The sequence below is a fragment of the Lindgomyces ingoldianus genome, assembly GCF_010093535.1.
Source record: "Lindgomyces ingoldianus strain ATCC 200398 unplaced genomic scaffold BDR25scaffold_5, whole genome shotgun sequence".
NCBI classification, from domain to species: domain Eukaryota; kingdom Fungi; phylum Ascomycota; class Dothideomycetes; order Pleosporales; family Lindgomycetaceae; genus Lindgomyces; species Lindgomyces ingoldianus.
In genome coordinates this window covers 1,508,970-1,521,872 of record NW_022985166.1, presented here as the reverse complement: position 1 = coordinate 1,521,872, position 12,903 = coordinate 1,508,970, and the positions used below count along the sequence as shown (strand labels likewise).

Below are 12,903 nucleotides of genomic sequence, written 5' to 3'. Positions count from 1 at the left end.
GTTAGTATGCACTACAAGTGATATACTATCTTTTACGTGTTCGACCATACATCCAGGCACCAGGGTCTAATTTGAAAATAGTGTCTTTGGCCATTTTAGCTCTCTCCTGTATTCTACTGACAGATTTAGAAGATAACAACCTCTCCATCAATTGTCCATGTAAAGCGCGAAGACACTGTACATCCCTTTAGCCCCCGAGGTCGTTCAAGCCCATCTCTTATTATCTGCATTTGCAACTTACCTCCCAACATCACAGAGTTAGAGCAGAGCTCTGCTAATAATCTTCACTTCCAACGCGTCTTGAGGCTTGATGAATAAGTTCTGTCACGTGGCTATCTGAAGCTCAGACGCCACCAAATGAAACGCCCACCTTGAAACAGAGCCAGATGTTTCAACCTCTCATTCATGTCATGACGATCATCCGTCTTCTCTACGCTGTAATCCACATCATCCCTATACCATCGCTTTAACAAAGTCTTCTTTTGGTTAACCCACTGCTTGTTCATTTAATTTACCCCCGCTTAAACTCCGATTCGTCTCACATTACGAGAAATAGGCCCCACTTCGCCAGTTTGTGATTGACTTCTTGCTGCTTTGAGATCTATTCTACGATGATGAATCTCTCTAAGTTCTTGGCTCGATTACTGATCTGTCCGAGCGGGAGGATGTTCACATCTTCTCCAACCTTAAATTTGATGAGGCATATAAGAACGGTAGTATAGCCTTTTTCGTGTCCTTCTCTCCACGATATCATTGAAGCCATTCTTTACCTTCTTTCAAGATCGTTCCTTTCGTCACCTTTTTACAGCCTTGACGGCATCCATTCGTTTCAAATCTTCAAATTGTAGCGTCGGCCTGCACCTGTACATTCGACTTCAATCCTATTCCTGCTCTTTAACTCAATACAATATGCTTCGACTAACTCTCCTCGCTCTTGTCCTAACAACAAGGACAACCGCCCACACCGCAGCCTGGGCTCCCGGAATGTATTGTCGTGGCGGCAACGACACAACCAAAGACGAACCAAACACCAACCTTGCTGTAAACCCGCTTTACCAACTTGACAAAGCAGACTGGTGGTTCCAGCACGACCGCGGCTGCGACGCCGCCCCTCCGGCCGCCGGCGAGTTCCTCGAAATCCCGGCAAACGGCGAGTTCACTGTTGAACTTGCCCACAACCGCGCGCAAACAACGCTCTCCTATGGCGGTAAATTCGTCTCCGATTGGCCGGACGGTGGTCAGCATCCAGACGACTGGAGTGGATGGAATACCGACGGAACGCCTGCCGTGTGTTTGAAAGAAGATGGGGCGCTGCATACATATAACGAGAGTTCAGCTGGGGGCACTGCTTTTGCGATCAGCTATCATTCAGATATCAAAGATGTGACGATAGAAAATTTGGTCGTGTTTACGACGCTGGACCATACGCCTTGGAAACGACTAGCAACCTACAGGGTTCCGAATTTGCAAGAGTGCCCAGAGGGTGGGTGTCATTGTGCGTGGCTGTGGATCCCGAATGGATGTGGGCAGCCGAATATGTAGGCCATGACTTTCTCCTCTAGCTGCAATGCTCTCTTCCCTCTCGCCGTCCACCTCTCTCTCTTGGATCTCGTTTCTCATCTCCCTTCCCCCCGCACTCCCTGGATCCCAAGCTTACACCATCTAGGTACATGCAAGGTTTCAAATGCAACGTAACCGCCGCCTCTCCAACGGCCGCTCCCCTCGCTACGGCGCAAATCCCCGTGTATTGCGCAGACGACGACACGAAGTGCGTAAAAGGCGCCAAGCAAATGCTAGCCTGGAACCAGAAAACAGGCAACAATATCGAAACCGAGGATTGGGTTACGCCAAATTACAACATGAAATGCGGCTGGAAGAATGGTGCACAGACGGATATCTTTGCGAAGGTGGAAGGTCAGAACGCGACGACAGCGACGGCGACGCCCAGTGCTGTGGTGAGCACGGCGAGTAAAGCAGATGTGTCTATTCCGATGTCTTCCTCGACATCTGTCCCTTTGTTTAGCCCGGCTTCGTTAACACTCGTTGCGGAGACCCCCTCGACACTAGCGACGCGAGTGTCAACGGTCAAGGTCGTTGAGACGGCTGAAGTGACAACTGTTGCTGCACCAACCAGCTCTCCCAAAGCCAATTCAGGCACCGCGTCTCCGCTTGTACCCACCCCCTCGTGCACTCAAGGACAAGCTCAAGTTCAATCCGTTACTCGAACCCGAACTCGTACTCGACATCATCGGCCTCGACCAAGCGCAACTGCGTGAAAGATCGCGTATCCATATAGCGGCAAACAGCAGTGCCATGTATATAGCCTTCTCTTCTAGACAGGCACGAACAAGATTTTCTTCTTACCCAGTACGATACACTAGCCAGTTTCTATCTAACTCTGAGCTTTGCGTCTCAAGACTTGTCCGGCAGGCATGGTACGAGCTATTACTTTCCTGTACGATAAGGAAAGCACTGTTGGCTTTTCACTTCTGTTCTGTAGATATATTCTATCACCTTCGTTCAAGACAACTCTTTCTACGCGTCGCTTCTCCGTCTGCATATGCTTGGTCCCTCGCCTGCCACTCCCACCTCGTATTCAGAGGCCCTAACCCCCCAATCTGCTAGGCGGATCATTCCTGGACGGCGGATGATCAAGAATCTAGGTCAATACTCTGCTCAAAAATTAGACAGGCATCATAGTTGGTTTCAGTGGCTGCGCCGCCTCAAACATCTCCCGAATCCTTCCAACCCTATTCCCCCAGTCTGACAACTGACAATGAACCATCTCTATCATCCCATCGCCGCAGCTGCCTGTCGAATGTTGCCACACGTCGATCTCAAATCTACACACCAAACCAGAGTCTGAGCCGACCCTAGCCCGAAACTCAGTTGGACACTGCGAGCATCTCCATATCGAATCCGGTATCTGGCCCCGTGATGGGAGCCAGTGCGCAATAGACGAATCTGCGGGATAGGTTGGGTCGTCGGGATCGCGGTATTGGATCTTAGATGCATAGGTATGCGGACAGAGGTAGAGGTCTCGAAGGATAGCATAACGCTGTGCTACTGAGAAGGAGCTCCAGTGTTGAGGGAGATTGATTTGGTAGTTGACGTGAGTGATGAGGCGGTCTATTGTGAGGTCTTTTGCCAGCCGTGCTGTGGTGGAGTATTTGATCGGTAATCCCTGCTTCAGCTCTTCTTGACTAAATCCGACATCCTCAATGTCCTGATCGGCCCAGGGTTTGTGATAGGTACCAGAACAAGTAAGCACCGACAGACATGTTCCGGTCTCCCTTCCATGCCGATAGTACATTCGTGTGCGCTGAGTTAAAAATTCCGATATCGAGTATACTAGAGGTCTAATCGCCCGCTCTTCGCGGTGGTTCCTAAGCAACGGCCAAGCGCACTCGGAATCATAAGGGCGGAGAATGTTGCACTCCTTACAATGTGCGTATGCGGGCATGTCGCGGGCTAGGTGAGACAAGAACTGGATTTTCCGACGATTGGCTACCTGATTGAGTTTGGCCCAGCTGTTGATCCAGGTACTTGTGCCAATCAGGCGGCATAGATAACGAGAAGTGAAAGCTAATGATGCCTGTGACGAGACTGGAAGGTATCCTGCGATTTGCTGCAGTATTTCGGTGGGCAGGGAAACAAGGCAAATTTTTGGCCAGATGCTTTCTTCACGTCTTAGGTTAGCGGCTTGAAATTTACTGGCAAGAGGACTAAAGCAAACCGACCTTGCGGACAGATCCAGGGTTCAAGCGCGGTCAGATGGTGCTTTTGGCAATGGACGCAAAACCACTTGTCAGGGACTTTACTATCAGGACCATCTCCAAAAATGGCTGCATGGAATTCGCATCGTCCGGGCACTGGGCAAGGAAGGATATCCGGTAGAAAAAGGGACCCAGGCTTGCCCATGTCGATATGCCAGACTTGTATCCCTCAGGCTAGTCAAAGGCTGTGGTGGTGGAAGAGCGGGTATCTTCATGAAGAAACCTAGAGATTCGGGGTTGAGAAGTCTCATCCAAGGCTTTAATCGCTGTTACATTGAAGAGGTTGAGGGCCCTGAAAGAAAAGAGTAATGAGAGAAGCTGCTGACCTTATCGATAGCGCAACGTCATTTCTGTGATCCTGTTGCCCACCTCAAGACTCCAACCTCTATACGCTGTCACCTCCATAATTCTTCTATGGCATCGCAAATTATGTCTAGAATGCTGGCCTCAGCTCCTTTGTTCAAGCTTCAATGTCAGTTAAACACCCATGAAATGCCATTAGTTGGGGCAGACTGCAAAGCTTTTGCCCAGCCCCCTTTAGTTTACATGAACGACTCCACACTAGAAGGACACTATGCAATTTACATCAAGCCATCAAGAACTGTAGGAACTCCAAATTTGTATGATCGCTGTCTGGGTATCCCAATGCACCATCAAACATTAATGCCACACCACACATTCAAAGTTCTAGCCACAACCGAATTACCGTTACCGGATTTTTCCGCTCCATTCTGCAAAATTCGTTCTCTCATCTCTCCATACAGGCTGGAAGGCATTTGAGATCGTTCTTAATCAGTTCCATCGACTACCCAGGCCTACGACCAAGTACATGGTCCGACGCAATTGCAAGTTCCTTCTGTCTTGCCTTTGGGAACACAACATCTACGATCGAGGCTATTATGGCACCATCCAAAGCAGTCGTTGTCAGCGTCGCATGACCCGTCCATTCGGCAGCTTCCCAACTTGCACTGATTATTGCAGCAAATGGCTCCTCCGAAGCAGTCGGCGTACTTGGTGCAGGAAGCTCCTTCGTTTGCCGGCCTCCCACTACAATCCCCCAGGGTGCAGATACCGCTACAGCAACGCGCTCCCCCGTAGCAGTCGGAGAGCTTGGAACATGGGCCTCCAGGATCCGAGCGGCCTTCTAAAGCCATTGCGGAGGCCGTAGTGGTTGCGGCCAGAAGTGTGAAGAGCAACTTAAAGGCGTGCATGCCAACGATAGGGACAGAGTGATCTGGAGTATCCTCGTTATGGATGGTATGTACAGAGAGGTGAGGTTTGGGTGAGCTTGAGTATGTACAAAGGGCAGAGGTTGGTGAACTTGAGTTGACATCTTTTGGGCATCAGAGCCTATTTGTCTTTTTGCTCAGGTTCACTGTCACCCCATAGCCGTCGTACTCTCGCCCGTTCCCGATGCTCTGGCCTCGGGATTAGGCTCGAAGATCGTACCTTCGATATTGATCCCATATTAAGGAAATGATCCCATTGCGAGGAGATGGCGTTGAGAAGGCGCCGGACCTTAGCATAGACGATACTGGCCTGACCCAAGTCCAAATTTTCACTGCGCAAGGTCCGCGCAAGTTACTGGGTGCCGGTTCCCTATATTGTGAGTACATGCTTTCCAATATCCTCAAAATTCTTGGCTTCTATCAATAGCAGCATATTCTGCGAGTGGTTTGCGCCGACCGCCTTCGTTAGTGAGTAGGATATTAGGCTAAAACGTATATCTAGTTGTTTAGCAGCATGGCTCACTGCCACCCGGAAAAGACCGATGGAATGTTAATATGAAGGCAGGAGCACCACGAACTTTCAATATCGATGCTTCACTTAGACTAAGCTCCGCGGCAAGGCATTCGGCTTTCACTAACCCTCTAGACTTGCCCGGATGAACACTTTCTTGGGCGCATGGCAACCTGAAAGAACCAGCTCCACTCGTCCGAATGCAACTTGATATCGACACGGTGCTTTTCAATGCACCTACATGGCATTTTAGTTATCCGTCGCTAAGAGGGCCTATCCCGACACTGCGGGTGCATCCCCACATTCCGACTTTGTTGCACTGCACCACCGTACTATTCCCTCAATGAAGTACTAGCGACGAAGTTAGCCTAAAAGTGATCCTAACTACGGGCGTTCTGCTTTCCGTATGTTTTGGCCAGGCTTCACTCGCTCTACGAGGACTCAGATATTTTATTCCAAGTAGAGACGACCGTCCAAGTGTTCATGGTGTTAGAAGTCAGTCCACCTCTCCTAGAAGTCATTGAAAAAAGTGCCCTTGACTTTGAAGGAAGCCCATGGGGAATTTGGCTTCCTGAATGCGATGACGTCGGGCCCATTTCGTCCTACTTATAGGTCAAGGCCGACTTCGCTTTAGTAAATTTTGCAGTCTTTCTCGAGTGGTTTATCACTTTTTTGTATTCCCCTTCAATTTTCGCCCGACACACTGAGTACACGACGAGTACACGACAGATGTCACCCACGTGCGGAGCAAGCATTTCTTACATTCTTCACGCCTTGCGACACTACGGCTCATGATGGGCTGGGGCATTCGTATCTGCATTCACATCCAATCGGGGTTCACAACACCCCTGTCACGGTGTTCGCCCGATACGAGGGTCGTCATACGCATGCCTTTCCGTATTGCGGTGGGGTGGATTCTATTTCAACATCTCCCCTCTTTCGGTCCAGCAATCTCGCCGCATTGCAGTTCGCTATTTCCGAGAGGCAGGAGATATTGCTCTGAAGCACATTTTAACAGCTGCGCATCAGAATGCTGAAGCTCGGCATTGCGTAGGACCACTCAGAGGACCTAGATGCTCATTGTGCTCGCTAGTTGGACAGACATATTGTCGGCACCCGAGACCCGACGTACCCTCTCGGACGCGACTGCATACGACAAGCAATGGCTAATATATCGCCGTCAGGTGCGGTTGTGCCAGCTTCGTCTTTCTCGCCGCATCTCAAGAGCAAGGATGTAGCAGTCTCGGGTTCGAGCATACAGGTCACAGCAACTACGAACGAAGACGAACAGGTGGAGGGGAGCAAGAAGGATAAGAAAAAGAGGTGGTCCAGAGCCTTCACTTTTCTGAAACGTAGGAAGGGAAAGAAAGAGACGCCTAATTCGCAGACAACCGTGGTAGTGGATGAGTTGAAAGGAGAAGCCGAACCCCTTACCGCCATTGAGGTCCTAGTTGATCCTGAGCAAGCACAAGCAGCTCCGCTCCTCAAAGTAGCCGAGGCTGGACAGCAAACTGAATTACAACCACCCAGCGACGCTCAGCATACTACGGCGGGTTCGCAAGCCCACAATGCTACCGGTACAACCAGCCCTCCATCTTCTGACTGGGTCCCTCCCAGGCCTATCATACCAGAACTCAAACCTGCACCTGCCTCGGCTTCCACTACCCCACAAACAACTCCCCCACCACTCCCCCAGCCCCCTGCCGCCTCAATAGCTCCAATCCCTCTCCCAGCCCCTCCTCCCCGACCTGTAATCGCTATCCCATCCTCCTTCCATGCTCGCACCCGCGAGGACACACACCTCATCGCCAATGCCATTCTCGCTGCCGCTCGCAGCGACCCCTCACTACCCTCCCAGAAAACCCCCAATCGCACATTCACATCCACCACCGCATCCCCATTCACAGCCACGTCTACCTACCAATCATCTTCTGCTCCGCATATAACTACAACGTCTACGACTAAATCAAGGACAATCGCGAATGTAGGATATCACGATGGGAAAGGTGCGGCGGGTTGGAGTGGTACAAGGGGCGTGGATTGGGAGTACCCGTTGAATAAGAAGATTGGCGGGAAGAAGGTTTTGGCGGGGTATGCACATTGTCAGCCAGGGAGATAGTGTAGGTTTGAGTTTTGGGGGGATTGGAGTTGGGTCTGAGGCCTGGAATTTTGTTTGATGTCAGCGTTGATGATGATGTTAGCGTTATAGAGAACTGCGTGACCGCACTCAGTGGTGCTGCTGCAATAGCCCTTCGGTTGGAGGGACAGACTTGTGATTATCTTGCCTGCTTTGGCGGTGGGTTTTGGCGTTTTCGGGCAGTGAAGACGGTAGAGGATTAGTGGAAGCCCTATTGTTATTTGGGCGTTATTCCGACGATTTTCTTTTTGCAGGTATTCTGAGGAATTTCGAAGATAGTGGCCCGACGGTGGATTGTGGGCCTTAATTGACGTAACATCCTGTCGATAGGACAGAGGATAGAGCTAGTCAAATCAAATCAAGGCCGCCGATCTAATTCCGATCTTTTATAGGTATCATACCCGACGAAATGAGAACGTACCACGAAGAGAAGGAGGTGAAACATTACTCTAGTCAAGATATGTTCACAATGTCCTCGTAGGTTAAACCAACGACACCAACCCCATTAGCAGAGCTTTGTTGCTCAGTGTTCAGAGTGAACGAAACGTCGGCCAAGGCTCTGAGAGTGCTTTCTTTCCTACCTTAGCCTTATAATGCCTCAAACTGTCTTTCAGAGCTTTAACTAGCGGAAAGTCCGTGTTAGGCGGCCTCATTAACAGAGCTAGCACGGGAAGGTACCCATCATTCTCTGAGACTCGAAAATTCGAAGGGGATTTGCATTGACATCAGCCACCAGATCTGTCACGGAATCGTCTAAAAGGCGGAGTTGATCCATGTTGTTGCACACAAGAATGTCTAGTGAATAAGAAATGGCTTCTCAGTGTGCAGGATTGAAATTTGCATTGCAAAATTGTCCTTTGAGGATCCCACATTAATTCTCATTCGCGAGAGCCGGTATGCGAAAACTCCCGGTAGCTACAAATAGTGAGCTATAGGGTCTTCGGCCACCAAAAGGGTCATACCGGCTGCCTGTTCCCAACGCGAAGTCGACACAGCCATATGAAGCGATAACAACTGCCCTACCACTTGGTATCCGTCACCTCACGGGTGGAAGCAAAGTCATCCCACCAGAATGGAGCCCTGCCGTCACTTCTTCCAGAGTGTGCTTCGCCTTGTCCACGCCTCTAGGTCTGACACATTGAAGTCTCACGATCTATCCACTGTCTTCTAAAAACCATGTTCCTCAAGTCACTAAAGACTAGCAAATCCGCCTAAAAATAGTCGTCTGTGGGGTTTTCCCTTTCGTCGATAGGCACGGGAAGGCCCGCGCAATCAGAATCCAAGCTAACTATACGCCGCCCAAGCCGGCAAAGCATCCGGATCATCGGGAACAGGGGACCAGCCGCACTCTTCTCGCCTCGCCGTCAATTCAATCAAACACAAGCACTGGGCATGACAGCTTGACAGACCCTTGGACCCCTCTTTGCGCATGCTTCTTTCCCCCGTTCCGTTTTCATACCTGTCGCATCGGATTATTAGTATTTTGAACGTGTCGGAGCAGAGCAGCGAAAGGTAGGGCTGAGGAGCCGCAATGACATCCCCGATGCTGGACTCCCGCTCGCCTCGAGTGCTGGATCCGCATAAGAAAGCGCATTTTAGTCTACATATCAGCGATCGAATTACGAAGAACGATAGTTCAGTCCCTACATACAGCGCTGTGAAATGTAATCCTGTCCTTCCCTCTTTGTCTCCAGTCTAAACCGCCTTCTCACGCACAGCCCAGACAACCACAAACCACCGCAAGCCTCTTCAACCCGCAACGCAACACTCACATCCTCCTCTACTGACTCCTATGAACTACGCCTCGAGGACAAAGATGGCCGGAAAGATACAGACTTGTTCACATTTACTGGTCAGAAAACCGCACCCAAGAAGTCCTACATCCTCCTCTTCGACCCCTCGTCACAGAAATGCACCCTCGAGCCCCTTTCCTCCACCTACACATTCAACCTCCAATCCCGTAACGCCACAGACATCTCATCCTCACACCCAAAGATCTTCCCACGAAAACAGAAAGACAGCGATGAAGATGCCAGCGGCGACGTTGACGACCTTTTCGACATGGGCGTCGGCGACGACAACGACGACCCCGATCCCAACAACCCGTACGATTTCCGCCATTTCCTACAAAAGGGGAAGGACAAAGAGAAACGCGGCTACGAAAGCGAGTATCATCAGAGTTCACCAGACTATCGCACTGGGACTGGGAGTGCGTTGAACACGCCGCTACTTCCCCCCCGGAAATCTGCCCCATCGATCATATCCTCCACCGCAGTAAAACCACGAACCACACAGCAGCGACAGTCCTCATCGGCACCTAAGCCGCGAAAACGCAAGAGCCCAGACGCCGACCCATTCGTCCAGCGCAAACCCACCACAAAGAAACAACAGCCCCAGCCCGCACCAACAGTCCGCCTTGACCGCCGCGCCTCCACCCGCGTCCCCGACCCGACACCCACCTCCAAGTCCAATTCTACCTTCAACCTCACTACAAAGCCTGCCCGCAAACCACTCCCGAAATCCCAACATGTATCGTCGAAGATCAAATCCGCAGAACTCGTTCACTCGTCAGACGAATCCGACATCGACGCCGACGGCTCGATCGACTCCTCACACTCACCCCACCGCAACCATAACCAAAATCATGATCCGCCTCCCCACCGCCTCCACTCCTCTCCAGACGTCGACGCCGACGGGGACTTCGACTCCGACGACAACAACACCGGCACCGGCGCCTTAGAAATCGAAGTTCCGGACTCCCACTCCCGGCCCTCACGCTCCGCGCTCAAATCCCTTGGACTTGGCCAAAACCTAGGTCTCAGCGGCCTAGGATACTTAAAATCGCCATCCAATGGACCGATTAGTCTGGCGACTGCTGCGAGCAGCGTCGAAGGGTCACCGAACCCAGGATTCACGCCAGGAAGACCGGGTTCAAGGATTCCAGGTCGCAGAGCTGGAGCTGGCGGTAGATATGGACATGCTGATGGCGGGGATGATGACGGGGTTATTGATTTTGGGAATCTAGGTGGTGGTGCCAGTGGGGGGGATGGAGAAAGTGATGAGGAAGATGGGGGATATGTCGAGGATCAAGAGGATGATGACGAAGATGAGGACGAGGGGGTCGATGATAGGGATGTAGAGCCCATGGATATCGGCCCGCCCGCACAGCCGAGTACTACGCAGCAGCAACAGCAGCAGCCAGGGGTTGGTAGGAAGATGAGCGAAGGCGGTCTAGTGGTCGAAGAGGATGAAGATGATCCATTGTATAAGGTGATGATGGAGGGGCTGGCTGGGACGAGTAGTGAGGAGAGTGAAGAGGAATGAGCCTGAGGATGAAATCATGCTCCCAAATTCGAGGTAGGAAAGGGAAATAGGAAATGGGGGTATTTTATATAAACATTGGTAATGATTTATCCGGTCGTTTTTCAATCATCCCCTCTAGCAATCCCCCTCACTCACATCCTAGTATCACTTACTCATCACGCATCACACATGAATATCGTGGATATCTAATAACCTTTATGTATGTCATAAAGCAAAGTAGAATTGAAGAAATGGGCGCCAATCAAGTCGACCCAGGTCGCCAGCACAGGGCTTTCCCTCATTCCCCCACTCCACAAGAGCCAGAGTCTGAGTATCTTTCCCTCGTAAGTGCCGAACGATGTGTTCCTTCAGCCCAACCCACTCCATAACAGACAGACAAGTGAATATTTTCTGAATACATCTTTTCCGTTCCATGCAAGCTCCTATCCCTAGGGGTTTAAAGGGGTAGTACCACAGGACATAACAGGGAGAAGGGAAAGAAAGCCAATATGAGATGATGTGGATGGGGGAACGGAAGGGGAAGGGGTGTTCACCACTGGACGTTGGTGTCCGTGGTAGCCGCAGCAGTGCCCCAGTTCTCGCCCGCAGCACCGCCTTCCTGAGCCGTCGTAGTAGCCGCCGCCCAATCCGCACCACCATCAGCATCCCAGCTTCCCCCCACCGCCGCAGTGGTAGTCGCTGCAGCAAAAGCGCCTGCACCAGCACCACTAACCTCCCACTCGTTCGCGAAGCCAGTATCCACGGGAGCAGCGCCAACCTCTTCAGCGCCGGGCACCTTGGCCTCTTCGACGCCAGCGGCATCCTTGTTCTCCTCAGCCTCAGGGTCGCGGTAGAAGTACAGATCCGTCATGACGTCCCACTCGGTTTCGCGGGAGGCGAGAGTGCCACGTAGACGGAGGACCTCACGGGCGAGCATCCACCAGATCAGACCGATAGCGTGGCGACCCTTGTTGTTGGTTGGAATGGCGACGTCGACGTACTCAGTTGGGGAGTCGGTGTCAACTAAGGCCTAATCGTACCACATTAGCACTAATTCCGATCCCCATCTTTCAAGTCAGGGAGGAGGGGGGCTTACAATGACGGGGATATTGACATATGAAGCCTCCTTGATAGCCTGAGCATCGGTGCGCGGGTCCGTGACAATGATCAAGCGCGGTTCCTTGAAAGAGCGGGTGATGTAGTTGGTGAAATTTCCGGGGGTGAAGCGGCCAGCGATGGCGACGGCACCGGTGTGGGCGGCGAACTTAAGGACAGCACGCTGGCCATAGGGGCGGGCGGAGATGACACAGACTACTCAATAATCAGCCTTCATGTTCCTGTCTATCTCTAGTCTCACGGCTTGAAAAGGATTGATTTCGGGGGTGGGGAGAGTGTTAATGAGGGGACCCGTACTATCAGCCGGGTTGTCAATGGCGACAATGATCCTCGCGGCAAGAACAATCTTCTCCCAGGTTTTGCCGATGTTGATCACGTTGATACCGTCAGGCCTCGTCTTCCACAGATATGGCTCCATGTGCACCTGGAGGTTCTTGCTGCCAAGATGGCATTGCGCCGCGAGAAGCATCTCGATGTCCGAAGACGTGGGGTTGAAGATGGCGGGGAGGTTGCTGGGGGCCATCTTGAAGGATTGGCGGTGGTGAGACGGCTGGATAGCGGGTGTAGAAAGAGAAGTTCGCGATGTCGAAGCTCCGAGGTGAGGGGAGGAATTTGTGGTGGGCGGAAATTCGCGTAATTCTTTGACGCTACCCTGATTAGGGTTAGTGTTGAGAGCTTGGAGAAAGTCTTCAAAAGTGAGCATGGGACCAGACCGAGAGAGCATTGCATCTCCAGTACTTCCAATGCCGCCGCGAATACCCATCTTGGCCTGCCTTCGGGCAGCAAAACGTATGAAAAAATACCATACTCTTCAATTAGCAAACCTGACTT

At 51.5% G+C, this 12,903-nt stretch overlaps 6 protein-coding genes across 6 annotated transcripts; 4 read left to right on the top strand and 2 right to left on the bottom strand.

Moving 5' to 3' along the window:
* Window positions 1–984: 984 nt before the first annotated feature.
* Window positions 985–2,442, top strand: BDR25DRAFT_279546 (uncharacterized protein; the record flags this gene model as incomplete). Its single annotated transcript, XM_033687761.1, has 2 exons — window positions 985–1,538; window positions 1,667–2,442. 2 exons carry the CDS (start codon window positions 985–987, stop codon window positions 2,274–2,276), a joined length of 1,164 nt encoding a protein of 387 aa, XP_033552308.1. The 3' UTR covers window positions 2,277–2,442.
* A 99-nt stretch (window positions 2,443–2,541) lies between these two features.
* BDR25DRAFT_391572 (uncharacterized protein) lies at window positions 2,542–4,181 on the bottom strand (the record flags this gene model as incomplete). The annotated part of the gene is made up of 6 exons (XM_033698158.1): window positions 2,542–2,722; window positions 2,776–3,740; window positions 3,796–3,872; window positions 3,908–3,999; window positions 4,050–4,126; window positions 4,168–4,181. The coding sequence occupies 6 exons, from the start codon at window positions 4,179–4,181 to the stop codon at window positions 2,652–2,654; spliced, it is 1,296 nt and encodes a 431-aa protein (XP_033552307.1). The 3' UTR covers window positions 2,542–2,651.
* A 33-nt stretch (window positions 4,182–4,214) lies between these two features.
* Window positions 4,215–5,665, top strand: BDR25DRAFT_350838 (uncharacterized protein; the record flags this gene model as incomplete). Its single annotated transcript, XM_033694769.1, has 11 exons — window positions 4,215–4,248; window positions 4,279–4,518; window positions 4,573–4,601; window positions 4,627–4,699; window positions 4,731–4,876; window positions 4,914–4,961; window positions 4,999–5,068; window positions 5,103–5,221; window positions 5,250–5,346; window positions 5,388–5,473; window positions 5,516–5,665. The coding sequence occupies 11 exons, from the start codon at window positions 4,215–4,217 to the stop codon at window positions 5,663–5,665; spliced, it is 1,092 nt and encodes a 363-aa protein (XP_033552306.1).
* Window positions 5,666–6,461: 796 nt separating this feature from the next.
* Window positions 6,462–7,828, top strand: BDR25DRAFT_382469 (uncharacterized protein). Its single transcript, XM_033697776.1, has one exon. It carries the CDS (start codon window positions 6,679–6,681, stop codon window positions 7,633–7,635), a length of 957 nt encoding a protein of 318 aa, XP_033552305.1. The 5' UTR covers window positions 6,462–6,678; the 3' UTR covers window positions 7,636–7,828.
* A 1,223-nt stretch (window positions 7,829–9,051) lies between these two features.
* On the top strand, window positions 9,052–11,069 carry BDR25DRAFT_340208 (uncharacterized protein). The gene is made up of 2 exons (XM_033693480.1): window positions 9,052–9,317; window positions 9,377–11,069. Exons 1-2 carry the CDS (start codon window positions 9,185–9,187, stop codon window positions 10,975–10,977), a joined length of 1,734 nt encoding a protein of 577 aa, XP_033552304.1. The 5' UTR covers window positions 9,052–9,184; the 3' UTR covers window positions 10,978–11,069.
* A 113-nt stretch (window positions 11,070–11,182) lies between these two features.
* Window positions 11,183–12,661, bottom strand: BDR25DRAFT_331872 (ribosomal protein S2). The gene is made up of 3 exons (XM_033692686.1): window positions 12,370–12,661; window positions 12,053–12,267; window positions 11,183–11,986 (listed from the first exon to the last, which is right to left on the bottom strand). The coding sequence occupies exons 1-3, from the start codon at window positions 12,593–12,595 to the stop codon at window positions 11,507–11,509; spliced, it is 921 nt and encodes a 306-aa protein (XP_033552303.1). The 5' UTR covers window positions 12,596–12,661; the 3' UTR covers window positions 11,183–11,506.
* Between the last annotated feature and the right edge of the window lie 242 nt (window positions 12,662–12,903).